At 36.0% G+C, this 22,375-nt stretch overlaps 1 protein-coding gene across 3 annotated transcripts in view; it reads right to left on the minus strand.

Moving 5' to 3' along the window:
* Positions 1-2,547: 2,547 nt before the first annotated feature.
* The window catches only part of Cog1 (conserved oligomeric Golgi complex subunit 1), a 113,641-nt gene continuing 93,813 nt past the window's right edge, over positions 2,548-22,375 (minus strand). For all 3 annotated transcript variants that reach the window (XM_081733864.1, XM_081733865.1, XM_081733863.1), the window contains exons 15-17: positions 19,331-19,453; positions 13,734-13,949; positions 2,548-2,748 (exon numbers count right to left, since the gene is read on the minus strand). In XM_081733864.1, coding sequence (XP_081589990.1) covers positions 2,635-2,748; positions 13,734-13,949; positions 19,331-19,453 — 453 coding nt within the window. In that variant the 3' untranslated portion in view covers positions 2,548-2,634. The remainder of the gene's footprint in view (positions 2,749-13,733; positions 13,950-19,330; positions 19,454-22,375) is intronic.

The raw sequence follows: 22,375 nt of genomic DNA on the forward strand, positions 1-22,375 counted from the left end.
ATTGACCCCATACGCAGATGAAATTATTGGAGATTATCAGTGCGGATTTAGACGAAATCGATCAACTATCGACCAAATATTTACCATTCGCCAAATACTCGAAAAGAAGTGGGAATACAATACCCCGGTACATCAACTATTTATTGATTTTAGAAAGGCTTACGACTCGGTTAGGAGAGAAACATTATACAACGTTCTTACAGAGCTTGGAATACCGAGAAAGCTAATTAGATTAATTAAGATATGTTTAAGTGAATCCCAAAGTAAAGTCCGGGTAGGAAAATTTTTGTCCACGAGCTTCCACGTCGAAAATGGCCTGAAACAAGGAGATGCGTTGTCGCCATTATTATTTAACTTTGTGCTGGAATACGCCATAAGGAAAATCAAAGATAGCAACCAGGGCCTAGAGTTGAACGGCATTCACCAGGTTATGGCATATGCTGATGATGTAAATTTAATAGGGGATGATAGGAGAACAGTAGAAATAAATGCAGAGATATTATTAAACGCTTGCAGGGACATGGGTTTAGAAGTAAATGCAGAGAAAACTAAATACATGGAAGTGCGTCGGGACCGTAATACGGCAAATTGTGGAGGCGTTAAAATATTAAATAATACTTTTGATAAAGTGGATACTTTCAAATATTTAGGATCAATATTAACAGACGAAAATCATATTCACGAAGAAATTAAATGTCGACTAAAAGCAGGGAATTCGTGTTACTATTCGGTTCAAAATCTCTTGTCGTCGCGAATTCTGTCGAGGAATTTGAAGCTTAAAATATATAAAACGATAATCATGCCTGTTGTTCTGTATGGTTGCGAAACATGGTCGCTTACTCTGAGGGAAGAACATAGACTGAAAGTATTTGAAAACAGGATCCTGAGAAGAATATTCGGACCCAAGAGGAACGAGAATGGGGAATGGCGGAAGCTTCATAACGAGGAACTACATAGTTTATACGGTTTACCCAACATTGTTAGGGTCGTCAAGTCTAGGAGGCTTAGGTGGGCAGGTCATGTAGCTAGAATGGAAGAAAGTAGAAACGCTTTCAAAGTCTTGACTGGTAGACCCATAGGAAAACGACCGTTAGGAAGACCTAGGCGCAGATGGGAGGATAACATTAAGATGGATCTCGCAGAGATAGGAATACAAAGTAAAAACTGGATCCAGTTAGCTAAGGATAGAAGTCAGTGGAGAGCTTTTGTGAACGCGGCACTGAACCTCCGGGTTCCATAGGCCATAGAGTTAGTTTAGTTAGTTAGCTTTCAATAGCATGACAACGACGGAGATGGAACAAATTCTTGATATTGAATCGATATGTATACTCGTATACATACATACAACTTCCAGCTTCAATAGAAGAACAACAGAGATAGAACTACTTCTGAAATTGAACAACGAGACAGACTACTTCTGAAACTGAATCTGTCTTTTAAAAAACATCTATCCTTGTTTCACAGTTTTTACTCTATAAATTTCAATATTAAAAATTAAAGTATTAATCTACCGTTTCTGGGTTCAAGAGAAACACGAAGGAAAATCCTTGGAACTGAATACATGTGTGTATTTTTTTTTTTAATCTCTTTCTTACAGTTTTTGCTGAAGTTGAATCAATACTGAAACAGAAGTCGTTAAATTTGCTATCTTTGGCTAAAATAGAGCAATATCTCGGAGATAAAAACATTTTCGTGTCTTTGAATTTATATCAAGAAGCAATTTACTATTGCATTTTACAATTTTTACTCTATTTCAATATTAAATTTTCGATGTTGAATTTCCAAACATACATTACAACTTTACTTTTAATTTCCTGATTTCTCGCGCTAAAAGTGAAGTGAGATAGATCAGCTTCTGAAACAATAACCTAAATCGCTATGGAACACAATTAAGGACATTTTATTCACTTCTCACTTCAATTCTTGAAATAATTTTGTATTTATAAGCTCTAGGCTCTTCTATGGAGTCTTGGTCACGAAGGACAACAACGAATGACAAATGTAAAATGTTTTTATTCTTTTTACCCTGATTTTGATGTTGCATGATAAGACTCCACGGAAAAGTCAAAAGCTTGAAAGTATAATGTTATTCAGAAATTGATACTAGAAACTGAATGTTAACAATCTCTACAAAACACGAACGTGGGACGTAAAAAAATGTATTCACTTACAGAAGTATGATGTAACAGAAACGAGCGTATAATAAAAAATAATATTTGTGTCTTCCGTGTAAGAAAGCGGTTCATGAGTAAAATACAATGAAAATAAATAAAAAATGGGTTTTCGTAATACTATTTAATGTTTTCAATAATAATAAAATACCAATGAAAATATCAAATACATTAATCTCAAAAATATACTGTTAAAATTTAACGTAAATTCAACGTAACATGCTCCATAATTGAACGAAAATAATAATAATAATAATAATAATAATAATAATAATAATAATAATAATAATAATAATAATAATAAAAACAATCGACAAATAACCTCTTACATATAAGTGCCTGAAAAATGGAAAAAATATTGAAAATAAAAGACAGATTTTGAATTTTTTATTTTTATTTGAACATTATAAATAGCACGTAACAACAACGATAAACAACTCACGGTACATTATTTTTACTGTACTTAGGATCCAAACCAATCTGTACTCATTGCGCCAAAAAATGCAGCAGCTCCTGACTTTACAATACCTCCTGAAGAAAAGTCACCCTTTGCTTTCTGCTGACTCGTCTTCTTTTGCTATAAAGTTGAAAAAAAAGTTATGTATTAATCCATTATATACCTACTCATAGGGTGACTTCAAAGACAATTTTCATTCTTGTAACATTTGAAATATTGTACAGACAGTTTGACACGAACCCCATACGAAATAAATGATGTATTTAACCTCAGTTAGATTTAGGAGCAATCTCCTCCATACCTCCCAATCACAGAAGTCCACGGAAAAGAGGGAAGTATCAACACACTACATAAGATACTTTTTCCTCCAAGTTTAAGACAGATTTTCTGCAGCTTATTAAAAGTATAAAATGTTTCTCTTAACTAAGGTTCTACTGAATCTTTCTTTCCACTCACCCTCACAATCGACTACTTTACGAAAAATCATCTTAAAGTTACAAAGTCATTGGGATAATTTCATACTGTGAGTCCTGTTTCATATTTAAACAATTAGTCCATTTAATCAGAAATACGAATTGTCTTTTGTGCTATCAACCAATTTCTGAACATATTTTAAATAAAAATAATATGTAATATAACTATGGAAAGAAAAACAATGTTTCTTTTAGCATCACCGTAAGGATTCTATATGTATTTACAGCTGATTTCAATATTTATAAAGATGCTTCATTTAAAAGAAGTTTGAGAATAGACACTTTGAAGATGAAACCCAAAAATGTTTTCATGAAGACAGGTTAAAAAAAAAGTAAAAAAGTAAAAAAGAAATCAGTTTTAGTGTGTAGTACAATCTTCAGGATCATTTAGTTATTTCGTTACACTTCGATATCTGCATCATTGGAATAATTTAAAAACAACTGAATGAGTTTATATTTTGCTTTGAACAGCTACTTCATGTATACTAACATGTTTGACTACGTACATGAAAAAGCTGTTGAAGATAAAATAGCATTATGTTTTCTCGTTTCTACACGATTGTTGCTTTTGTTTTGTGATACAGTATATTTATTGGGAGTCCTGAAAATGGAGCCCAGGGACTAGAGAACATTGCTCTACAAGTCAAAATAAAGTGAAAAATATATATAATTCTATACCTTTCGGGTCCTCGTCTACAGACGCGAATTGAACTATGTGGCAACGTCGCAGATAAAATACCATAGAGTAGATCTATTAATCCATCAAATAGTTACATCGATTCTTTCCAGATGGCAGTAAAAGTCAATAGACGTTGACACTAGCAGCACTTATTACTGTAACGATCGATGTAGCTACTTGATGGATTCGTAGAACAATGCTAATGGTTTTTAAGTTTATCTACGACGTTACGATACAAAGTAAGTCTCTATTCCCCATAGGGTCTGAACGAGGTCTCGGAGGTATACTCTTATATGGTATTTCTGCTTTATTTTGAGTTGAAGAATAGCGATCTGATGCCCGTGGGCGCCATTTTTTAGAACATTTGATATATATATATGAAAACTTTACCAAGAGAAACATATGGTTAAAGTGTCATTCTAATATCTACTTCATGAATTTTCCTTATAGGAACAAACATTCGTAATGTTAGAAATTTTAAAACAATGCGTTATGGAATTATTTGGTTAAAATTAACTTAACTACTATTTAAAACAAATCAAATTCTCCGCACAAAATAACTGACAATAAATCCACATGTAATTAGTGACAAATTCAAATAAAGGATGGAAATAGCGAACAGAAAAGTAGTCATAGATGCATAAAATGCCAGGGATCATTCCATACAACAAAAGCATTATTTCAAGAGTTAAATTGAAATTAGTAGTGCCCAGAACATGTATTCTATGTGATCAAGACTTCAATGTTTCTATTATATTACTGAGCTCGGACAGATTAAATATATATCTACAAAATAGTCATGTAAGAAAAAAAAAACAGTATGCACAAAAATTAGTTAACAATTTCCGTAAATAAACATACAAGCTGCATTGAATTGCATTGTAATTTTATTTAAGGGATTATTTTTGCTCAAAATGGACGCATTTCTTTTTAAAATAATCAGTTCAATTAGTAGTATTACCAAACAAGATATGTATGTATACAGCAAAAACTGTCTACGTTGGTCACTGCTAGTTCTACAGAAATCTGGCTAATTTAGGAAAGTGGCCAACTTACAGAAAAACAAGTGTGATACACATAATTTAAAATAGAACCTGTAATATTAGTTGATAGTAATGTTGTAATAATTGATGGTATAATCTTATTCTAATAATAAAGAACGAACGTCTCAGTCCATTAGTTTGTGTATCAGCCTAATTCCTAATAAGAAACAGTTACGCTAATAGGTGTAGCTGTAGCTATCTACGCTATCCCAGGTCTGCCTGACGCCAATAGATGTTACTAGTTTTAAATAATTAAAATGGAGTTAATAATAACTGTACAGCATATTTTATACCTAGGTATATATAACTACAATGAATTATTCAGATTGAGTACAGGACACAATGACCCACCACAAAATACAGCTGAAGATACTAAAGTATAGAACTGTACTAATACAATCTTTTCTCTCGACATTTTTGAAAATAATAAGAACAATGAATCAGCTATTAATGACAATTAACTTATTGTGGTTCATTCTACTCGCATATCTCTTTCATTTATGTCGCTTTTGAAACTAGTATCTAATGAATTACTGCAATTTTACCCTGAACAAAACATAGCTTTCAGAAAGTGGAAGGAATTCATAGTTTAAAAGATCCGCTATATATTGACAAACTATTTAAAAAATAACATCGGATGCTATTAGATTAAGTGCTGCCTTCTACTTTAGAAACTGTCCAGAGATAGGGAAACTCTCCACTTAAAAAAAAAAAAAAGCAAATCGGACATGAAAAATAGGTTGTTTTTATTTTATTTTATTTTATTTTATTTTATTTTCTGTACATGGTTCTGCCAACTGATTTCCTATTACACTCCTTCATCTACGTAGCATTTCGATCATTAACTCTTCGGACAAAAATACAGCATATGGTGGAAATGGACACATTTTGTGTTTCCATTAATAGCCTCACTACCTCTGCTTTGCAAATAACAAATATTCAAGCTAGTGTTACGAAATATATTTTAAGAGTAATATGCTAATTTATGTGGCTAAACTCACAGGTTCTTTTAACATTTGAAATAAAAGAATAAACTTGTTATGATGCAGTTAAGTTCCAAGATACGCAAGTCGCCAACTTCCACAGTAATAGATAATATATAGCCTATGAAATTTGCAGGTATCAAAAAAAAAAAAAAAAAAAAAGGCAAGTATCCAATTTTTAAATGTGACCAAGTACACGTTTTACTGTATATACATATATATAAAAAATATCAAACCACACAACACATTTCTTTTCTCACCATATGACCAATGTAATACGTATTCTGGCTGTAATAAACAGTTTAAAATAATAAAATTAACAATAATTCTTTTCAAATAAAAACCCAACAACCACATACAAATTTTCAATCAATGTCTGTCTAAGACACCTGGTAAATCAATGTCTATCTAAGACTATCTAAGACTAGTACAGGTAAAAATACAAAGCAACTGTTGTCTCGTCACGTAACTCAAAAATACAATTCAATACGACAGATGACTTGCACTCTCACTTTAATGTCATTGTTTTTGAGCCACTCTACGTTACGATAATTCGTAAGTTAAAAAGTGATAATTTTTGCTTTTCACCTTTTTATTTAGTTCTCTAAAATCAACAGAACACTATTTCTTAACTGGCATTTAAACACAAATTTCTAGAACTACACAAGAGATATATACCATACAGAGGTTGTTCAGTCTACATTTGGCCAATTTCGACTTACCTAAAAATTTAGAAGAATCCATGGCGCCAGGTCCGTAAGTGCTCCATGTGTTTTCCTTGGTTCCTAACAATAGCCCGACAGCGTAATTTTCACTGTAATAGGCTTCTCTGAAGAACTGGGAGAGGGATCTTGTCCCATTCTCATTGCACAGCTTTCCAAAGCCCTTCCACAGTTGTCACACGCCGTTTTCCCAAAGCCCGCTTCAGCAATCCAAATCCACAATAGTCCATAGAACTTGCATTTGGAGATTTAACACGTACCTCATTGAAAGGAATTACCTGTATACCACTTGCCTCCTCCATCTCCCTGTAGAGTGCGAGGGACGATTGTGAGGTATGTGATGAGGCCTTGTCCATGTGAATGCGCACCAGATTGGCGTCATTTTCGTACATTGTTGGAATCTCATGCTCGTAGATCGGCCGCATGATCTGCTCCTGAAAATACTGCGAATTTATTTAGCAGTTCTTCGCCACCCTACGAATCTTCAGTTTACCTCGGTAACAGTAGCCAGTAAGATTCTTTACAGACATGGACCCACCTTCTGAAGTTCTTGGCGCCTTTCTCTCGGTACATGATGGCTCTCGGTTTGCCGCAGTCGGAAAGGCAAATCCATGCTTCATCGAGTGTTACGACGTACATCCACCGTTGTTTTGCCAGATGTCGTTCGTACAGCTTCCAGGCTTTAAACTGTCGTTCCTTTAGTCACGCATCCGTGAGAAGATGGCCACGAGCTTTCATGACTTTTTCCAGCTTGAGTTATGGTGTAACGTCCGGCTCACAGTCCCCAAAGACACGTCAAGACGATTAGCCATACACCTTTGTGTTGGCGAATTTTCTTGAATTGCCATTTTGCGAAGTTTCCTCCGCATTGTGGAGGTGGCCTTGGTGCATTCCCGCTTCCTAGGCAACTTCGTTGGTGATCCAAATGGTGAAGCTTCGTTGCCCTTGTACTTTTTAATAACATTTTTTATTCCTCTTAAACTGATGTTGCAACCATTCTTCTTGCACTGTTTTCTAATGACAGAAACACTAAAGTGGGCGTCATAAAGAGCCGCAACATAGCCTTCCCAAAACCGGCTTAGTTTGGGCGGCATTTTGGTCACAGAGCGGAACCCCACACACTTGGAAACAAATTTAACACAACACTCACAACAATGGTCCTGTTTTGTGCGTTATTGTCATCCGCGCGGGAAAAACAACTCCGTTCCCAGGAAGCCACTGCACAACACTGCAGGACGCCACGAGCCAGGTCGGGTGAGTTCATTCTGCCCGGGAGGGGGAAGGAACGAAATCGGCCAAACGTAGGCTGAACAATCTCTGTATTACACTACGACCAGTTACTGATCAAAATTACATTTTAGTAATATTTTATACTTACTATACATATATTAAAACAAAAATTTCGTTTTACAAATGTCTACTATACACATTGAAGAATGGAAAGTCAGATAATTAAACATTGCAGGTAAGTTAAAAAATCTGAAGAGAGAGATAGATAGGATGAGTGAACGTGAATAAAATGGGGATCGGCGAAGTAAAATAGAAAGAACAAGATGGTTCCTGGGTAGGTGAATATATAATTATCAACTCGGAAACGGACAACTGAGCCATCATATGCCACCGACAACGCACAATGAAGAAGTAGAGCAAATGTATGAAGAGATTGAAATTGTCACTAACGACGTAAAAGGAGAAGAAAAACTTACTTTTGTAGGAGATTGGAATAAGAGAAAGCGTAGAAGGGAAAACTGCATAAAAATACGAATTAAAAAGCGCAAGTAAAGAGGACAAAGGTTGATTGAATTTTGCATGAAGAACACACTAGTATTTACAAACAATTTGTTCAAGAAACATAAGTGCAGGATTTACACTTGGAAAATGACAGAAGATCAACAAAGATACCAAACAGATTGCATACTTGTGGAGGAAAGTAAATAAACTAAATAAAAAACTGTGGAAGTTACAGAAGAGTGAGTGTAGAGAATGTAGACAGTGAGCACAACTTAGTAGTGGCGAAGAGTGAACTGAAATTTAAAACGTTTGAAAAAAAGAAGAAAAAATGAACACTTAATACAGCCAAGCTGAAGAACAAAGAAACTGAAGAAATGTTAACGAAGAAGACAGTAGGGAAGATTACAAAAGAAACAACAAAGAAAAAAATTAACCAGGAATGTTCATATATAAAAACTGACCTACTTACTACAAAAAGGGAATTATTAGGTCACAAAGCGAAAATGGCGAGGAAAGAATGGATCATGAAGAAAATTATTAGAATTAATAGGTGAGGGAAGGAAACTGAAGAATATTTAACAACAACGAGGTTAAGAACAATATAAAAGAATAAATAATACGATAATTCGAAAATGCAGATTTATCACAAAGGAGTGGATAAGACAACAATGTGAAGAAACAAAAAGTATATAAACATATGAAGAGTAGATGCGACTTACAAGAAGATTAAGAGAAACTTCAAACGACGAAGAGCAAAGAGCAATGTACTATAAGGTAAAGAAGAAAGATGATAAGGGATTGTGTGACGATCAAGTGTGTAGAGTTGTAACGACTGTATGTTATTCAGTCAAAAGCAACAGCGACAGAGTAGAGGTGCCATGAAAATGCAAGATCACGTGATATGTTTTTGCAACTTCAAAACAACGTACTCATTTTCATACTGGAATGAAACGTTCTTGTTAAAATGTCTTATTTTACGTATAAATACAGGGTTTTCATAAAGTCTGGATGGGTTTAATTCGCTTATAATTTACATAAAAATGCTCATATTGAAATCAAATAAAGTGCAAACGGTAGCGGAAGGATTAAATTTTTACCTGTAATCTGCACCAGCTCAGTTCATTCACCGCCACACCTCCAACTAGGCGCCATTTACGTTTACACATTCGCGTAGGCGGCGCTGGAATCCACTCACAGCGTCCCGCCGTGTTTGATCCGAAATGCCAGCCACAGACGCCCTGATTTTGTCCTTTAAGTTCTCCAAACCACTTGGCTTCTTTGCATAAACTTCCGTTTTCACATGACCCCAAAGCCGAAGTCGCAGGGGGTAAGGTCGGGTGATCTTGGCGGCCAAGCGGTCGGGCCACCGCGGCCAATCCATCGGTTAGGGAATTTCTCGTCAAGGAACTGTCTCACCTTGATTGCATAGTGAGGGGGTGCCCCGTCCTGTTGGAACACGATGTCGTTCTGGATTCCACGTGCATCCAGTTCCGGAATGAGGTATTTCTGCAACATATCCAGGTACGAATCTCCATTCACGGTCTCCTCTTCAAAAAAGAACGGTCCAATCAGATGATCATAGGACACAGCGCACCAAACGTTCACTTTAGGGCTATCTCTCTCATGTGTCTCAAATTCCTTTGGGTTTTCCGTGCCCCAAACGCGACAGTTGTGTCGGTTAACCTTCCCGGAGACATGGAAGGTTGCCTCATCCGAGAACATGATGGCTGAAAGGAGAACGTCGCCATGTTCCAACTGCTTGAGCATGGCTCACAGAAGTTGAACCGGATGTCCAAATCTTCATCATGCAGATCCTGGACTATCTTGATTTTGTAACCTTTGGCCTTGACTGTCTTCTTGGCTATCTTAAACACAGTTGTCTATGGAAATTCCGAGTTCCATGGACCGTCTAGGAATAGACTTCTGTGGGCTGTTGATGATGCTTTCTCTTACCTGCTCACTGTTGCAGGCGATGTTGGCGGCCTCCCACTTCGAGGACGGTCCAGGACGCTTCCTGTCTCCAAGAACTTAGCATGCCACTTTCGGATTGCACTCTCAGTCGGTGCCGGCTTTTTGAACTCTTTGGTAAACTTTCGACACACCAGAATTGGTGATTTTAGCTCTGCGTACCACAGAACACATTGCGCTTTCTCTTTCACCGACGCCATCTTTGATACGGTAAAAAAAAATAGTCTTCTCAGAGGAGTTTTTCATTTATTTATTTCTTTAAAAGACACACACACCAATACAGCTTACAACTTACTTTTAACAGTCAACATTGAAACAACAATGGATGGAATTTGGTAAGAAACTGACCTTGCCCTCTCTCTCCCTCTCTCAACGTGTTCAGAGTTGCCGCTTATCTAATAGTGTTGCCAAGTAAAAATTTAATCCTTCCGCTACCTCTTGAACTTTATTTGATTTCATTATGAGCATTTTTATGAAAATTATAAGCAAATTAAATCCGTCCAGACTTTATGAAAACCCTGTATAAAATACTATCATCAGATGATATTTTTATTCAGTACCATTTCCAATATGCGGTTGAGAATAATTTTAGGAGGAAAATAAAATGCTACTTGTTAAAAAATACAGAAGAAAATCTGTTATGTTTCATGTTTATCCACGATAAGTGGAATTTCTTTAATAGGAATTACCAGAAGCTGCCAGATTATTTGCAGTTAGAGGAAGAAGCAGCAAAGAATATAGAAAACTGATCATAAATAGGTGGCTTAGTGCTGAAGCATTTGTCTAACAAAAAGAATATTCTTATTATATGAGTCGTCCATTTCCAAACGGCATCTTGTCCACCAAACCAAATTTTTCAGAAATCGGAGGAAAAAAAAAACTCTGGAACGTCAAATTTTCCTTTTTCTTTTCTTTCTTGCAGAATTATTAACCAGGGGCAACGAAATGTTTGCTTAAAATTTGAACAAACTCTATGCAATAGTTTGAAGGAAATATTAAAATAAAAAGTATTTTGGACAAGACCCATTTTGGAACTGTCTGAACGACAAGATACCTTTTTAAACTGTATGAAGCCATTTTGTAATGGAGATAAAGCGTTTCGGAGACAAAAGTAATATAATAATGTAATGTAATTATTTGTTTATTATAATGAAAACAGGATAAAAATGATAGCTATAAAAGAAATTATTGTTGTAATGTTTGAACTAAAACGACTTATGAATAAACAATGACTGGTTTGAAACATTCTTCTACAATATATTTAAAAAATGCAACTGCATGACATTGTAAATAAAATTGAATTTTTTAAAGTGTAATTGAAGGCAACCTAATTTTTTTGGTGTTGCTAAATTTTTGGGCTTGAAATGAAAACATGAAGCCCCATTTAAACTACAATTTATTATAACTAAATTTACAAGAATATGAAAATAAATTTTTAAAACTGAAATGTACAGTGGGTTGCTTGTTACAGGAGACTTATACTTATAATGATGAATGATTTTTTTTTTTTTTTAATGCATGCCAGATAGCCGAGTTTTAATGAAGCTCCTCCACAAAGTGGAGGAGGGATACCAAAGGAAAAGAGAGGGTAGTTATAAGGTAAACGTTTTAAATTTTATTGTAGTTACTGATTATTTGATTTAAAGCGTATGTTTTGTTGATGTGAATTGTTATGTTCCATGTTTTTTGTTTGTGCTTTTTATATTTTTTTAATTTTGTGACGTATTACGCAGAAAAATTTAAAAACTTGTTTTTTAATAAGTGTGCTGCTATTTTTTTTGGGGGGGGGGGAGTTCATACGTTTGTTACCAGATATTTTGTTTTTTTATTTTTTTTTTTTGCAAACAGTAAATTAGATTACAGATGCACATATTGAGGTTAGCCATGTGTTATGATATAGTTTGTTGTGGGAAAGTTTATTTTTTAGTTTACACAACCTTGGCCTTAAGTTATTTTTATTTTTGGATGCTTTGACTATTTTTTTACTTTTTGCGTACCAAATATTTGCACTGAAAAATATTATTTTAAACGTTTATTTTGTTTTATGTCAATAAAAAACTTTATACATTAAGTAATAATTTACTTATTATATAATACTTCAAAGCAAGAAATAATATTATTAAAAGCAAACAACAACTCCTCTTAAAACTTCACAAAACTAAACTAACTAAACTTAAAAATATCGCGTGATCAAAGCGTGCTTGCATGGTAAACAACAGTTTCTAAAGACGATTATGTGTGTGAACCATCCTCTCGTTGTACTTATGCTGTATATCCTCAATTCTCCATTCCTCCTCCGGCATCGTCTTTTTCTGCTTCTTCTTCCTCTCTAAGAGTATCATCACATTTGATGTAGAATTTCAAGGAAGGAATATCTGCCAATCCGTTTCAAAATGTAGTTGAAGTAATTGTCTGATATCTACCCTCATTTTACCCGGATCTGCTCCTACAACAGGACCCTTACTACGATTTTTCAGTGGAATATTTTACGTGCGAGGTCTGTGGTTCATCTATTGCAGAATTAGATCATAAACACAGCAAACTGGATGTAATTTTAATCTCTCATCAACTACGTTAAAAGAACAAAAATTGCTGGAAGGCAAAGCGCAAAACACGGCCCAACCTCCTATTTGGGTGGATGTGACAATGAAACTGATCCTTGAAAATATGTATTATTTAACAACAATAGAAGGTTTACCAACCGTTACGATTAAACATGCTGTCCTAAGAACTTACTGTGTGATGAGAAAACAATACATTTTTAATTTATCTGAATCCATCTGTGACTTGTGGACGAGAGTCGCTTTGAAATTGTTTTTTATTTACGCACTACAGATGTCTAAAGAAGCAGTTTGTTTCTGTAAATTTAAAGAATTTTCCTCCGCCATTTTGGTTTGTTGGACGTGACTGTATAATAACCCGGAACTATAAAGCATATATCATACGAAAGCTATGAATATTATTGATCCAATGGTGCCAGTATCTCAAAATCGAATTTTCTTGGACAAGATGCTGTTTGGAAATGGACGACTTATATATATATATATATATATATATATATATATATATATATATATATATATATATATATATATATATTATATTTAATATATATATTTATTTATTTAACAATCACCAGATACAGATTAAAGGCCATTTTATACTGGATATCTAACAATAACAATAACAACAACAACAATGGAAAGGATTTGGAAAGGTATCGGCCAGGGCCTGTTTTACTAGATACCAAGCCGGCATTTGCCTGGTAGAATTGAGGAAAACCCTGGAAAACCCCAGTCAGGATGGTCGGCAGCGGGAATTGAACCCATGACCTTTTGAATGCGAAGCCAACGCTCTACCACTTCAGCTACTTTATTATTATATATATTCTAAGAAGTAGGATATTCATGCTAATCTATTGGTCAGATTTTTTTAAAACACTGTTTAACATGAATTGATATTGTTCGTAAATGAAGTTATTAAAAAAGAAGATACTTGAACATTACCTTGTTTTTATCTGGTTGTGAAGTTCTGGGTGGACTTGACTCAAGTGTTAAACTACTTTTGGGAACATTTGGATTGCTTACAGGCAACAATGGAAACCATGGTGCGTTTGTGGAAAGTGGGAGAACAGTCGGATCTTCCTGCTGTCCAGAAGTTGGTCCTTTTAAGCCAGTTAATACTGGTATCTTTTCCCATGGGACTAACACTCCAAGTAAAGTCTATTTTGAAAATATATAAAGAAAGAAGGAAATACAAAATTAACAAAATAAGTGACACTGTCAAATATTAAACTGCAAAATTATTACATTATATTTATCATCCTAACACAACAAATTCGGAATTAGGAACTACAAAAACAATATTCAAAGCTGAGGAACAAACAATCGTATTTTTTTTCCGGAGTAAATTTAAAAATAAAGTAATAATGAACAACATATATGAGTCATTGTGAAATAAGTCTTTTAAAAAAATGTTCTGCGTTTTAACAAATAAATCTCAGACAGTGTCAAAAGATACTATAATTCAAACGTACGTTAATTTAGAGATGGAGTCTATTATTCCACCAAATCTTCCAACCTATGGCATATTACTTCGGTCTTTTCTACAGTTCAATATCAAAATTTCAACTGTTTCAAGTGGAAATAATTTGGTTTCATATATTACTAATACGCGTGGAATGATACTGAACTGTTTGTTACATCTGAAGTTTAACGTCTCTTTTACGTAAAGATTCTATATGCGGTATGGAACTACATTGAAACATACATACTCCAACAAGGAATCAAACCACTAACTCCCACACCAAAGGGAAGAACGCTAAGCTTTCTGCAAGTGTTGCAAGAAAGAAGAAAGAAAGAAAAAAAAAAAACGTATAACTCGTGAGAAATCAAACTTTAGTCTCTCGCTTCTCGAATGGATACTTTATCACCGACATATAAATGACAATCATTTTTAACTTAGTTTTCAGTTTCCTTAGTAATGACCTAGTTTTAGAGAGTGGGGGCGCCATATGTTTTTAATGTGGCTTGAGTCCGCTGAAGTTCTGAAGTTCCCTAAATAATATTTGTTAAACTAAACAGCAATACACAATAGAAAGTATATTAATAGTAACGTGAAAAATGCCAATAATATCAATTAAACTAAACAGCAATACACAATAGAAAGTATTATATAATTCATTTCACTTCTCCGAACCTGGAGCTGCGGTGGCTCAGTGGTAGAGCATTCACCTTTGGTGCATGGGGTTCTTCGTTCGACCCCAGCTCGCGCCAAGTGAGCTTTCTGGTGGACAACCACCGTGTGTGTGTGGGGGGGGGTTCCTCGGGGTTCTCCCGAATCCTTCCACTTTTTGCATTCCACCATTTCATTCATTCTCATCACCATCGTCTCGTTTAGCCTAGCAGGTATAACCATAGGATGTGAAACTTAAATATTTCATATATACTAATGAAAGGAGGAACATTGATTTTTTTTTTTTTTTTTTTTTTTTTTACACACCAGAATCCTCTATAGGTGCGAATTCTATAACACAAAGAGAGAAAAACTGACTGACTGAACCAGTAATCGAACCTGGGACTTTCGCATACCATGTCGATGCGTTACCCACTACGCCACCTAGTTCGCCCAGAACAGCCACTCACTCTCTCACTTTCAAGGTTGGCGCTTTCGTCTCGGACCACATGGGTTGTACCACAGACCCCTGCTGTAATTGGGCAATCCTGTGTCCATATACAGAGCACCCTTATGACGGTTGTGATTTAATATATTTAATGAAAGGAGAAAATAACCGGGTTTTTTTCACTTCTTCACTCTTTGTGTGTTATAAAATTCGCACCTATAGAGGAGTCTGGTGTGTAAAGAAAAGAATTGGTTGTTTCCTCCTTTCATTAAATATATGAAATCACAACCGCCATAAAGTGCTCGGTATATGGACACAGGATTGTCCAATCACAGCAGAGGGTTGTAGTACAACCCACGTGGTCCGAGATGAGAGCACCAACTCCGAAAGTGAGAGAGTGAGTGGCTGTTCTGGGCGGCATAGTGGTTAACTCATCGGCACGATATGCCGGAGATCTCGAGTTCGAATCGCGGTCCAGTTAGACACTTTTTCACTCTTTGTGTGTTATTAAATATTTCATTTTATTTTCATTCACCAAACCCTTTTTCTAATAAATACTGAGCATATCTTCCACTATTTTAATCTTCTTAACTCCAAGCTCGTTCAGTGATCTTTATTTTCCTGTCTTTAGCTTCTTTTTATTTCTTTTCGTCTTCTTATTGTTGATCTGTTACTTCTTGAAACGAGTACGAGCAATTCGTGAATAATGAATCATGGATTTCCTTATGGATAACCAAAAGAAACTATTCTATTGTATACATGTCTGCGTGGTACTAACGTTTGTCGTTTTATATAATCTGATACACATTCTGTATTGGTTCAAATCTTTTTTCTAGATTTGAATGTTCATGAGAGAGAGATCAAAGAAATTTTCACACCTCTTAAATCATTGTACTATAAGGTATCTAAAATTATTTAGCCATAAGTCATCCAAACACTGACCAGTTCTCGAATACTAACTCAAAATCATTTCACAATTTTGATTGAACAAAATTCTTTGAACTGTCACAAATCCATCTGCCCAACATTTCGTATTGGCATTGAAAAAAAAGAAAAAAAATTTACAAAAATTTGGCTCAAAGAATGATTAAAGAGAAAGAACTCATTTTCATTTAACTTATGTTCAACTATGTTTCATTTAATAAATATTGTTCGCAAATTGCTAAACCATTTGTAATATTAGAATAATATTAAAATGAGAAAAAAACTAACTAACTATATATATATATATATATCTAGGAGTACACAAAAAAATCTAAAAACACTTCATACAGGACAAGTAAGTTTGGCCCTCCACTGAACAACACGTGTTGCGGTTGCCAATGTGTCATGTGGACTTTCCTCTTCCGTCAGCAGTAACCAGTTCACCTGTGAGTGTCGTGGTGTGAAAGTGGTGCGGTAAAATGGGTGACCTGACAGACTTCCAAAGAGGCATGATTGTCAGTGGCAACAGTGGCGAACACTGTGGGGGTATCGAAAGGCACTGTGTCCAAGGTCACGAGGGCATACACAATTCATGGGCAAACGACGTCTGCAAAACACAACAGTGGTCGAAAGACAATCCTATCAGATAGGGACCGGAGGGCATTAAAACGGATTGTAGCAGCTAAAAGAAGACCACTGCAATGAAAATTACGTCTGAACTCAATTCCGGCCTACAGAACCCGGTTTCATCGAAAACAGTGCGACGGGAACTTCATAAAATGAAAATTCATGACAGGGCCGCTATTGTCAAACCCCTAGTCACAGCAGTAAATGCGAAGAGGCGTATCCAGTGATGCAAGGACTACAAGGCGTGGACTCATGAGCAGTGGCAACACGTAATGTGGTCCGATGAATTGACCTTCACCTTGTTTCCAACAACCGGTCGTGTTTACGTATGGAGAACACCGTCGCAGGCCTATGATACAGACTGTCTGCTCCCAACTGTAAAGTATGGGAGTGGTTCTGTTACAGTATTGGCAGTGATATCGTGGTTTTCTGCAGGTCCCATCATAGCTCTGCATGGAATGATGAATGCTAAGGCGTATGAGGTCATTTTGGGGGATCACGTTCTACCCATGGTCCAAATATTGTTCCCTAATGGTGATGGCATCTATGAAGATGATTTGACACCCTGTCACGCTGCAAAAACGGCGAAATCATGGTTTGAGGAGCATGACCAGGAGCTATCACACCTCCCCTGGGTCCCACAATCACCAGATCTGAACATCATTGAGCCATTGTGATCTGAGTTTAGAAAAGCGTATTTGGTCTCACTACCCTCCACCAGTATCTCTTAAGGAACTGGAGCATGTTTTGGAGGAATAATGGTATAAAATTCCACACACCACGATTCAGGAGCTGTATACGTCCATTCCACGTCGGATCCAAGCTGTTTTGGACACAAAAAGGAGGCCCCACACCGTACTAGGTATGATTTTCACACTTTTGCAAACGTTTTTTTTTTTTTTAATTTTTTTGTCCTGTATATCTGAGGCGTGTACTATAATGATTTATTTTCTTTTCTCGTTCCAGGTGCACTGGACCACTGAATTTGGAAATGCAGTCACAGGCATCTACGACCTTCATCTACCAACTGGAAGCGTCACTCGCAATGGGACGACAGCAGCGCCCTATGCATCCCATTCCTTGAATAAGTAACGTACAACATGGAAAGCGATCATGGACGACAGCGCTGGACGTTGAGGTTCCTGTGGAAAGAGGGCGTGGTGGCTGCTGAAATCCATGGGGGATTTGTGGCAGTGTGTGGAGAACATGCACCGTCGCGGAAAACTGCACAACTGGTAGAAGGCTAGAAAGTGGGCTTCTCTTGGTCGAAAAAGAACAGTTCTGGAAGGAACGTGACAGTGACACCAGCCACCATCGTCGTGGTAGAGATCATTCAAGAGAACATACACATCACATTCTCTGAAATGGAGGCTGCCACAGGACTGACTAGAAACATCCTACACGTGCACAACCATTTATAGTTGGGGAAGATAAATGCAAGATGGGTTCTAAAACTATTGTCTGCAGAACAAAAACAGTTGTGTCGACGGTGCACGGAACTTCTGCAACATCATGATCATGATCCCGAAAAAGTAATGTCTAGGTTTGTGACTAGTGATGAGACTTGGCTCCACTACCATGAGCCGACGACGAAGCAGCAATCAATGCAGTGGATACCTTATGACAGTCTACCGCGAAAGAAATTTCAAAAAACACCTTCAGCTGGAAAGTGTATAACTACAGTGTTCTGGAACACGAAAGGCATTATTCTGATCGACGATTAACAGTGCAGCATATGAGGAGACCCTCAGACGTGTATGTCGTGCCATTCAAAGGAAGCGGCCAGGAAAATGGGCGAAAGGAGAGCTTCTTCAGCATAATAATGCACGTCCTCACACTAGCTGAGAAATCACTGCTGCTACACCCTTCCTACTCTCCTGACTTCGCTCCCAGCGATTACTACTTGTTCAAGGCTTGAAAACAGCTCTGCATGGTTGTTGGTTTGCAGATGCTCATAAACTTGAACAAGTTGTCCAAACATGGACGCGTGGGACTCCAAACAATTAGTTTTAGAAGGGTCTTCTGAAGCTGACACACCGCTGGCAAAAGTTCATAAAGGTAAAGGGGGTTACATTAAGAAGGTGGACACACTGCTAGTAGCTTGGCTCGAGTATCTTAACTGCATCCCATTTACTTAAAATTTAGTTTTACAAATGGATGTAATCATACACAGGACCACACGCACAAAAGACGAAAGAGTTTCATTTACTCCGGGACCTCTAAAATCACGAAATAATACCACATTTAAATGTGTAAATTTTACATATATATATGTGCATATTGGCTCAAAAATGAAGAAAGAAATTAACTTCATTTGAGGTGAAAATTACTGTTTTTGCTCTCTCATCACTCTCTTTTCGTTAGGTGCTATGAGTGCTACGTAATAGCTTACATCACACACTAATCGGGAATGCTATCGAACTACTTTACCTGCATTCGATGAACGCTCTTCTTAACATTTGCTTGCAGATATGGATGAAATACATCTAAATCAAACGGATCAATCTTGTTTTCAAGTGCTTCAGACACCTCTTGAGCTCGTGTCATAAGGACCTGAAAAATAATATCGTTTATTTCACTAAATAGAGAACAACAAATCGTTTGAACCAATGTTAGTTTTTTACTCAATTACCTAACATTCTTCTCTTACTTTGCACCGATACAAAATGTAGCATATTGTAAGTACATATGTTAAATTTATTCACAAATGATATATATATATATATATATATATGAAATAACAGCTCAGAACAGTTTTGACGCGACGTAAAATGGAGTCACAGAAGTCGTGAATGAAGCAAATAGAATATTACACCATTCCGCGTGTAGTGCATCAATCAGTTCCATGAGAATGGGTGAGGATAAAGATGAACATTTCGACCGGATTCATTTCCCCAAAACGGATCCAAAATATTAAATTATGTCAGTCTAGGATTGGCTGGGCGTAGAAAGATGTTCAACTTCATCCTGATGTTCCTCAAACCACACTGCAACAGCTCCAACCGTCTGAATGGACACGTTCTCATTCTGGAATATGGCGTCAACATCTGGACTATAGGCTGCACACGATATAATCACGGGCAGTGACGCGACTAGTATGCACCCGATAAACACCACTGCTTTGTAAAGGGTCAGTAAAAAAAATGCTTTAAAATTGGTAATGTATGTTGTGTCTTTGCAGAATCTTCTTGATTTTTGCTGGAAAATGTGGAACCAAAGGGACACCAATCCATCTGTCAGTTACGGCATCTGTTGTTGGTTGATGGTGGGTGCTCGACGATCTCCTGTTGTACCTGTTTGTACCATTTTAACAATAAAGATTTTTGGAAATCTGGCGAAATGTCAGTCTGATAAAAGTGTATATAGGTCAAACAAAAAGGAACATTTGTACTAGAATTACTGAGCACGTTCATACCTCGAAATCTCGGAATCCACGACATATCGGTCTAGCAACGCATCTTAGAGATTATAAACATCATATCGTGGAATCATGTTTAACTGAAAAAGCAAAAAAAGCAACGGAAGGAAAAAATTAAAGAATCATATTATACTCACAAAGAAAGACCCTCACTTAACCTGCATAGAGGAGAAATAAATATTATTTGGAGTAATCTTTTCACTACATACTTTCACCATTTGGAAAGCAAGAACAGAAAACAGTGAACAGCAGTGTACAATATCCGTGAGTTTCTATTCCCGTGTGTTTTAATGTTTGACAGAAGCCCACTTTCTTGATTTTTGCTGGAAAATGTGGAACCAAAGGGACACCAATCCATCTGTCAGTTACGGCATCTGTTGTTGGTTGGATGGTGGGTGCCCGACGATCTCCTGTTGTACCTGTTTGTACCATTTTAACAATAAAGATTTTTGGAAATCTGGTGAAATGTCAGTGTGATAAAAGTGTATATAGGTCAAACAAAAAGGAACATTTGTACTAGAATTACTGAGCACGTTCATACCTCGAAATCTCGGAATCCACGACATTTCGGTCTAGCAACGCATCTTAGAGATTATAAACATCATATCGTGGAATCATGTTTAACTGAAAAAGCAAAAACAGCAACGGAAGGAAAAAATTAAAGAATCATATTATACTCACAAAGAAAGACCCTCACTTAACCTGCATAGAGGAGAAATAAATATTATTTGGAGTAATCTTTTCACTACATACTTTCACCATTTGGAAAGCAAGAACAGAAAACAGTGAACAGCAGTGTATAATGTCAGTGAGTTTCTACTCCCGTGTGTTTTAATGTTTGACAGAAGATTTGTTTTTTACATATTCTAACCTTTTAACCATTTTTAACCATCCTTCATGTTTTTTTTATCCTTTTTGAAGTCTACCACAGGCTGATGAAGGAAATAGCATTTTCCGAAAGCGCTACCTGTTGCATGTAGAAGAAAATTCTGCTACATATTTTTTTGCGGTGAGTAATAGCCTTTCCGCTTTTTCTCATTGTTTTAAAACCTTTCTTTCAACACCTCAAGTGTTGTTCTTGTGCGATGCTAAAATTACACCTTGCTGATACTGAATATTATTATTTGGATCAAGATTTAAGTCAGTGCTCTTCAACCATTTTTCTTCAGCAGGCCATGGTCACATTCCATAAGGAACTGGCGAGCCGCACAATTCCGTTCAGTTTCATAGTTTCAGCTTCATTAAAATCCAATACGATTCAGTACACATACATTTACTGATCATGTTTCAGATTAAACGTAAATACAAATTAATAAGAAGAAAGTTATAGTATTCTGTAGAATATTGGACACTTGGTAATCTGTACATTATTCATTAGGTTCAAATACAAATTGTAAATGTATTCATAACCTTCGGAAAGGCTAATTTTTAAAGAAATGTAACGTAAGAAAAAAGCATAATTTATTACTCTCTTAAAATTAAAATATTATATTATATATATATATATATTAGGGTTGTCCTTATTTATATGGGGAAAAGTAAATTTAGGAATTTCCTTGGACTCACCCCCTAAAATGGTTCCATATGGAACAAAATTAAGCCAGGAGAAAAATTAGATCCATTGAATAATTTTAAATGGTGCCTCAAACGACCTAAAATTTTGAATGCGTTTACAATACATAGTATATGGAGAAAAGCTGTATGTAATTTACAAACGGCTTAAGGGAATGGAAAGATATCTTGGATAATGGAACTAGAGGAAATGAACAATCTAATTTTGTATAGCATTATTATGGCGGCCATCTTGAAGTCCGCCATCTTGAATTCAGGTCAAAATTTTCAAATAGGAAGAGGGTCATGTTACATATCATTTTGAGGTGGCGTTTTCCCAGAAGCACAAATCTCGTATTATTTTCAAGCTACCAATAATCTTGTAAGAGTTATTACGTGTGAAAAACGAAATGCTTCGATGTAATGTTATTTTATTGTAGTTATGGACCACAGATTTGTAAGAATTTTTGAAGTATTTTACATAAACTGGAAACAAACTGCTAGAG

The sequence above is a fragment of the Thermobia domestica genome, chromosome 12 (genome assembly GCF_964235325.1).
Source record: "Thermobia domestica chromosome 12, izTheDome1.hap1.1, whole genome shotgun sequence".
Lineage (NCBI taxonomy): Eukaryota > Metazoa > Arthropoda > Insecta > Zygentoma > Lepismatidae > Thermobia > Thermobia domestica.